Source organism: Trichomycterus rosablanca, chromosome 9 (genome assembly GCF_030014385.1).
Source record: "Trichomycterus rosablanca isolate fTriRos1 chromosome 9, fTriRos1.hap1, whole genome shotgun sequence".
In the NCBI taxonomy this organism is placed as follows: domain Eukaryota; kingdom Metazoa; phylum Chordata; class Actinopteri; order Siluriformes; family Trichomycteridae; genus Trichomycterus; species Trichomycterus rosablanca.
In genome coordinates this window covers 1,952,236-1,960,611 of record NC_085996.1, presented here as the reverse complement: position 1 = coordinate 1,960,611, position 8,376 = coordinate 1,952,236, and the positions used below count along the sequence as shown (strand labels likewise).

At 44.6% G+C, this 8,376-nt stretch overlaps 1 protein-coding gene across 5 annotated transcripts; it reads left to right on the top strand.

Annotated features, from left to right (window-relative positions):
* The first annotated feature begins 206 nt into the window (after positions 1-206).
* On the top strand, positions 207-7,196 carry LOC134320256 (uncharacterized). 5 transcript variants are annotated; one of them, XR_010013628.1, is made up of 6 exons: positions 207-898; positions 979-1,518; positions 1,599-2,264; positions 2,345-2,554; positions 6,205-6,460; positions 6,859-7,196. XR_010013628.1 is itself a non-coding variant. In XM_063001587.1 (4 exons), the coding sequence occupies exons 1-4, from the start codon at positions 268-270 to the stop codon at positions 2,470-2,472; spliced, it is 1,965 nt and encodes a 654-aa protein (XP_062857657.1). In that variant the 5' UTR covers positions 207-267; the 3' UTR covers positions 2,473-5,763. The 5 variants fall into 5 exon arrangements, 1 of the variants encoding a protein (XP_062857657.1); XR_010013626.1 differs by having other exon boundaries at positions 6,584-7,194; XR_010013627.1 differs by having other exon boundaries at positions 6,694-7,193.
* The last annotated feature ends 1,180 nt before the right edge of the window (positions 7,197-8,376 follow it).

Here is an 8,376-nt window from a genome sequence, read left to right as displayed (position 1 = left end):
TTTCATCTGATCTAATGAACATTTGACAGTTTCAGCTCTTATCTGAATGTAATAAATGAGACGTTTCAGGACGTTTTAGTATTTGTATATGAAATAAAAAAGAATAAATAATAAAAACTGATCCACAACATCACCAGTGTTGTGAATTCATTTCAGACTCGATATTTAATCAGTTCAAAAGAATTTTGCAGCATTAATAACAGAAATGATTTGAAATGAATTTTTAATAAAAGAACTGAATTAAATTTCTTCTCCTGGGTGAATCAGATGGAGATCCAGAGAGAATCCACACCGACGCCTGAGGACGACGACATGGAGATCATCACCATCTACATTAACAGAGAATTCATGAAGCAGGTCCAGGACTCGCCGGGGAGCGCCAACGTCCGTCTGTCCGATAGTGTGGACGAGAAGGTTGGGGTCACTAAGTCCACCATCAGCGTCATGTCAGAGGAGCTTAATGTGGCCTCCTCCCTGCTGACCGACTCCGTCCTGGATGAGGACGAGGTGACCAACGTCCCCCAAATTAAGGACGAGAAGGTTGGGGACGCTGAGTCCACCATCAGCATCATGTCAAAGGAGCTTAATGTGGCCTCCTGTCAGCTGACCGACTCCGTCCTGGATAAGATCAAGGTGACCAACGTCCCCCAAAATAAGGACGAGAAGGTCGGGGGTGCTGAGTCCACCATCAGCATCATGTCAAAGGAGCTTAATGTGGCCTCCTGTCAGCGGACCAACTCTGTCCTGGACGAGATCAAGGACACTTTTGGTCAAAAGGAGAAGAGTGAGAAATCCACCATGACTGACCCGATACCAGAAATCGATCCAACCTGCAGGAAGATCCTGGTTCAGCCGGTAAAGAAGCTGCCCGCTGAAGCTCCAGCTAAAGAAGCAATCTGTGAGTAACGGCTCCACATCCAGTTCTTCATCAAACCATCATCACCAAACCGTGTTTCATTCTTCTTCTCTCATCCAAAGGCACTGCAGAAAAGATGAAGAAGAAGAAGAAGAAGGACCAGATCCTGGGATTCTTCAGAAGATCCTGGCAGACCACGAAGAGGATCTTCAACAAGAGATCAAACATGGAGATCGTTACCAAGCAGGTCCAGGACTCACTGGGGAGCACCTACGTCCACCTGCCCAATAGTGTGGAAGAGAAGGTTGGGGTCACTAAGTCCAGCATCAGCGTCATGTCAGAGGAGCTTAATGTGGCCTCCTCCCTGCTGACCGACTCCGTCCTGGATGAGGACGAGGTGACCAACGTCCCCCAAATTAAGGACGAGAAGGTTGGGGACGCTGAGTCCACCATCAGCATCATGTCAAAGGAGCTTAATGTGGCCTCCTGTCAGCGGACCAACTCTGTCCTGGACGAGATCAAGGACACTTTTGGTCAAAAGGAGAAGAGTGAGAAATCCACCATGACTGACCCGATACCAGAAATCGATCCAACCTGCAGGAAGATCCTGGTTCAGCCGGTAAAGAAGCTGCCCGCTGAAGCTCCAGCTAAAGAAGCAATCTGTGAGTAACGGCTCCACATCCAGTTCTTCATCAAACCATCATCACCAAACCGTGTTTCATTCTTCTTCTCTCATCCAAAGGCACTGCAGAAAAGATGAAGAAGAAGAAGAAGAAGGACCAGATCCTGGGATTCTTCAGAAGATCCTGGCAGACCACGAAGAGGATCTTCAACAAGAGATCAAACATGGAGATCGTTACCAAGCAGGTCCAGGACTCACTGGGGAGCACCTACGTCCACCTGCCCAATAGTGTGGAAGAGAAGGTTGGGGTCACTAAGTCCACCATCAGCGTCATGTCAGAGGAGCTTAATGTGGCCTCCTCCCCGCTGACCGACTCTGTCCTGGATGAGGATGAGGTGACCAACGTCCCCCAAAATAAGGACGAGAAGGTTGGGGGCGCTGAGTCCACCATCAGCATCATGTCAGAAGAGCTTAATGTGGCCTCCTGTCAGCTGACCGACTCCGTCCTGGATAAGATCGAGGTGACCAACGTCCCTCAAAATAAGGACCAGAAGGTCAGGGGCCCTGAGTCCACCATCAGCATCATGTCAAAGGAGCTTAATGTGGCCTCCTGTCAGCAGACCAACTCTGTCCTGGACGAGATCAAGGATACTTTTGGTCAAAAGGAGAAGAGTGAGAAATCCACCATGACTGACCCGATACCAGAAATCGATCCAACCTGCAGGAAGATCCTGGTTCAGCCGGTAAAGAAGCTGCCCGCTGAAGCTCCAGCTAAAGAAGCAATCTGTGAGTAACGGCTCTACATCCAGTTCTTCATCAAACCATCATCACCAAACCGTGTTTCATTCTTCTTCTCTCATCCAAAGGCACCGCAGAAAAGATGAAGAAAAAGAAGAAGAAGAAGAAGGACCAGATCCTGGGATTCTTCAGAAGATCCTGGCAGACCATGAAGAGGATCTGCAACAAGAGATCAAACAAAGTTTCCCCCCTCTAATTTCCCCACAATCCCCCAAATGATATTCCCTCCTCAGCTATATAGCACATTCTCAGACAATTCTCCATGTAAGATCATTTTGGTGAGGAGCAGAAGATTCAGAACTTAAACCAGCTTTTTCACCTTCAGGACTTCAGCTTTTATCGACGTGAAAATGCCGTTCCCTTTACCATCCGCCTGGCACTGCTGCGTTCTGCCCCATGTTGGTCCCTCCAGACCTGGACCGGTCCATCTTGTTCCCTCTTGCTCCCTCTTGCTTCTTGGCTGAGAGCTTCGTGGTTGAGAGCTCCGGTGTACCGGAATGTTCTCCGGTGCTCTTAGGGTCGGGGTTGTCTTAAACTTCTCTGTGCAGGATACGATCGCTGTTCCACAGACTTGGTTCCATCTTGGTACCAGAAGTCCTCATGATACCAGAGTCTGTGGTTCCTGGTAGAGATGGGAGGATCGATCGGCTATGTATCGAAATCGGCCGATTTTTTATCAAAATATGCGATCGGCCGATATTTCCTAAATTCAGCAGATCCGATCGTGTGATATACAAACATCATCTCCATGTTAAGCTTAACAGCTCAGTGGATTGATCCAGACATTGAGCTACAAAGCTCCAACCATCGTATCACCATTCAACAAACATCGCACTTTACAACCTAAAATAACATAATTAACGTTGTGCATCATACATACGATGGAATTTTGCCGATTGAAATATTTACTTTAAAAAGATAATTCAACCCGACCCCATCTAAGTCAATTCTATGAGCACATTATATGAACTCGTGGTTCACTTTGGTAAATCGTAAGCGGTTCTTGCTTTTGATGTAGATGAGAGCAGAAAACGTTACAGAGCCAATCGGAGGCAAAAGTTTATTAGTTACTAAGTTGGTTAGTTCAGGATCATTTGCAGTGACTGACAGAAAACTTTTAGCTCCACAGACAGAACGACTCTGACTCGGTTACCGCTCTGTGGTAATAGCGGTTTAATGAAGCTTTTTAATGTAAGAGAGTCACACAGAATGTTCTGTAGTAGCTGGTGTTTATTTAAAACCACGACATTAATTAATTAATTAATTAACACGGAGAGATAACTGAGAAGAGAAACGCTTCGCATAAAATGAATCGACTCGTGAATCACTTATATCAATACTGCGAACAGATCGTCTCTCTTAAAGACACACACACACACACACACACGTGGCAGCATTTGGCACCGGTTTATCTTCACTGTTTCCCTATTTCAAGTTTTTTTCAGACTGAACTGGATAACATTAAACCTGCGTGTGTGGTCAGTTAGACTAATGAAATATGTCTCCTGTGGGTGAAAAAATAAATTGCTTTAGTTTAAAAAGTAAACCCCCCGTCAACCCCCCCCCCAATCCGAATCGGCTATCGGCCTATCACCCTCAAAGAAGATTAGAGATCGAAATCGGTGCCAAAAACCCTGATCGGTACATCTCTAGTTCCGGGTGCTTCTGAGAACTGTTGGTTGCTCGTGGTGGTGGTGTTGGATTTCAGAAGGAATTCTGGGACTTTGTGAGCTGAGCTTGATCATCTTAGATGTTGGGCTCCCCCAGTACCAGGATTCTGGCTTCAACACCTCAAGTGTTGGATTTCTGAAGGAATTCTGGGACTTTGTGAGCTGAGCTTCATCTTCTTAGATGTTGGGCTCCTCCAGTACCAGGATTCTGGCTTCAACACCTCAAGTGTGGGATTTCTGAAGGAATTCTGGGACTTTGTAAGCTGAGCTTCATCTTCTTAGATGTTGGGCTCCTCCAGTACCAGGATTCTGGCTTAAACACCTCAAGTGTTGGATTTCTGAAGGAATTCTGGGACTTTGTGAGCTGAGCTTGATCATCTTAGATGTTGGGCTCCTCCAGTACCAGGATTCTGGCTTCAACACCTCAAGTGTTGGATTTCTGAAGGAATTCTGGGACTTTGTGAGCTGAGCTTGATCATCTTAGATGTTGGGCTCCTCCAGTACCAGGATTCTGGCTTCAACACCTCAAGTGTTGGCTTTCTGAAGGAATTCTGGGACTTTGTGAGCTGAGCTTGATCATCTTAGATGTTGGGCTCCTCCAGTACCAGGATTCTGGCTTCAACACCTCAAGTGTTGGATTTCTGAAGGAATTCTGGCACTTTGTGAGCTGAGCTTGATCATCTTAGATGTTGGGCTCCTCCAGTACCAGGATTCTGGCTTCAACACCTCAAGTGTTGGCTTTCTGAAGGAATTCTGGGACTTTGTGAGCTGAGCTTGATCATCTTAGATGTTGGGCTCCTCCAGTACCAGGATTCTGGCTTCAACACCTCAAGTGTTGGATTTCTGAAAGAATTCTGGGACTTTGTGAGCTGAGCTTCATCTTGAGAGATGTTGGGCTCCTCCAGTACCAGGATTCTGGCTTCAACACTTCAAGTGTTGGATTTCTGAAGGAATTCTGGGACTTTGTGAGCTGAGCTTGATCATCTTAGATGTTGGGCTCCTCCAGTACCAGGATTCTGGCTTCAACACCTCAAGTGTTGGATTTCTGAAGGAATTCTGGAACTTTGTGAGCTGAGCTTGATCATCTTAGATGTTGGGCTCCTCCAGTACCAGGATTCTGGCTTCAACACCTCAAGTGTTGGATTTCTGAAGGAATTCTGGGACTTTGTGAGCTGAGCTTCATCTTCTTACATGTTGGGCTCCTCCAGTACCAGGATTCTGGCTTCAACACCTCAAGTGTTGGATTTCTGAAGGAATTCTGGGACTTTGTGAGCTGAGCTTGATCATCTTAGATGTTGGGCTCCTCCAGTACCAGGATTCTGGCTTCAACACCTCAAGTGTTGGATTTCTGAAGGAATTCTGGGACTTTGTGAGCTGAGCTTGATCATCTTAGATGTTGGGCTCCTCCAGTACCAGGATTCTGGCTTCAACACCTCGTGTTGGATTTCTGAAGGAATTCTGGGACTTTGTGAGCTGAGCTTCATCTTGAGAGATGTTGGGCTCCTCCAGTACCAGGATTCTGGCTTCACCACCCCATACAGAGCATCATCAGTTATCTCAGCATCGTCATATTCTTGATGTACCTGCTCAGCATGTCTTCTACCCTGTGGAACTCTTAGATCTGGAAAATTAAATCATTTCCTCTTGGGGGCAGAACAGAGCTCCGTAGCAAATAAAGCCGAAGACGTGACGCCCGCTCCTTACCCAGGTTCTGAAACGAGATGTGGATCTAGCTGAGAACGTGAATATCTCCGGCCGGCTGCTTCCTTCTCTTCCCTTTCCCTTCTTCTCCATCAATAAAGCTGGTGTCAGATGAATGCTGGTTGTAGGAATCGTGTTTGTGATGAGATTTTACACACAATCATCTAGAGCAGGGGTATTCAACTAAAATTTAAAGGGGTCCAGTTAGAGAAAATTTCTTGAAGCGAAGGTCCGAAATGTTTAACTATATATATATATATAATGTAAATATATTGATATTTACATTTACATTTTCAGCATTTAGCAGACGCTTTTATCCAAAGCGACTTACACAATGAGCGGAACACAATGAGCAATTGAGTGTTAAGGGCCTTGCTCAGGGACCCAACAGTGGCAACTTGGTGGTGGCGGGGCTTGAACCGGCAACCTTCTGTTTATTAGTCCAGTACCTTAACCACTATAACATATATACAATATAGTATAATGTAGCCTAGTAGTTGTATCAACATCTGCATGTTATCAATAACTGTCAAATCAAATGTCTGTTTATTTATTAGGATTTTAACGTCATGTTTTACACTTTGGATACATTCATGACAGGAACGGTAGTTACTCATTACACGAGATTCATCAGGTCACAAGGTTATATCGAACACAGTCATGGACAATTTAGTATCTCCAATACACCTCACTTGCATGTTTTTGGACTGTGGGAGGAAACCGGAGCACCGAAGGAAACCCATGCGGACACGGGGAGAACATGCACACACAGAGAGGACCCGGACCGGACAATAAATTGTGTTCCAGTGGGAAGTAAGAACAGAAATGAGTCTCTCCATCATTAAATGCTGTAATTTCGCTGTACACGTTTCTTTTTTGGAGAGCGCCATTTGTCTCCTGTCTCACTCGTCTTTTTCTCAACTTTCTCCTGCACAGTTGTCTGTATCTCTCCCTTAATTTTTTCTACATTCGCTATCTTTCTTTTAATTTCCACCGTCTTTTCACATGTAACTCGCCTCTAACTCTCTCAACTGTCTGCACTGCAGTCGCAGTGTTTACCGGCTGGAATGCACAGACTTGATTGGCTGAGTGGTGTCAAGTGATTGGTTCTCATCCGCTAAACCGCTACCGTAAAGACTACAAAAGCTGCGCCGGTTAAAATAGAAGCGCTCCGTCAGGTTTCAAATCCTAACTTTCTGTTTTGGCTATAGGTCCGGGTCCGTATGGGACAGCTTCTGGGTCCGGACCCGGACCGTGGTCCGCCTGTTAGTGACCTCTGATCTAGAGAATCGAATCGAACCGTGAAGAAGCTCAGCAGAAGCTCAGCAGTGGATCCGAACCAACATTCACAACAGAGACTTTCATTCATACTGAGATTCTTCAGGTTTCTTTTAGGTTTTAATTCTTATAAAAAAAACAGAAGCTGGAAAAAGTCAAATAAACACAAAGAAACTAAAACATAAAAGAATGAAAAGATTTTCTAGTAAAGAGGTGTGTGTGTGTGTGTGTGTGTGTGTGTGTGTGTGTTTCTGCCTTTTGCTCAATTAATCGGACCCACCACAACCCTGACCAGGATAAAGCAAACAGAATAAATATATTAAAATCACCTCCTGGTTTCTACACTCACTGTCCATGTTATCAGCTCCACTTACCATATAGAAGCACTTTGTAGTTCTAAAATTACTGACTGTAGTTTATTTGTTTCTACATGTTTTGTTACCCCCTTTCATGCTGTTCTTCAATGGTCAGGACCCCCACAGAGCAGGTATTAGATAGATAGATAGATAGATAGATAGATAGATAGATAGATAGATAGATAGATAGATAGATAGATAGATAGATAGATAGATAGATAGATAGATAGATAGATAGATAGACAGACAGATACTTTATTGATCCCGAAGGAAATTAGAGTCCCAGTAGCATTGTACATCAAATCAAATCAAATACACACTATAAAGAAAAAATACAACAATATAAATTCGAAAAAAGTACAAACACTTTGACAGATTGAATGTAACCTGAGTTTTACATATACTGCATAGCAGTGGCGGCTGCTGGTCTTTCAAAGAGGGGAAGCTCATTGTCGGCTTACATCATAAAATTTGTCAATTTATTTACACATAAATTCTGCCCTCTGTTCCTTTTACAAGAAAATGGCCTGAAATGGGTTACAGCAGTTTGTCTTTCGACTTCACTTGCAAAATCCGCGATGGGACTGAAGCTCCTAGTGATTAAGTGACTAATGAAGTGTATTGCTTTGGCAATACGAATGTCCCTATTTGTCATGCCAATAAAGCCTCTTCTGAGTTTGAGTTTGAGAAGTGACGGTGTAGCGCTCAAACTAGCTGTCAATCAAAACGGGATTCAGCGTTTCGACTGATCCTCCAATCATCTTGCAGAAGCTCAGCGTCCACACCCGCCCACAGCTCCATTCACCCCCAGAGACGCTCAGCGTCCGGGGGCGGGACAAAATCGAGGCATTTATCCAATGACCGGCGAGTTTCGAAGCAATGAAAAAAAAACCTCAACGCAGTCCCATAGAAGTGAAGAGACGCTCAGCTTCTGTGGGCAAATGCATCTATACGGGAATGTATGAGTTAAGTTAAGAAAATCGAGTCGATTTGTGATAATTAGCTGATTCTGAACGAACTCATCCTCGAGATATACGTATTCTAACGCATTTGTAGTCAATGAAATGTTAACACAACTGTACATATTTGACCATT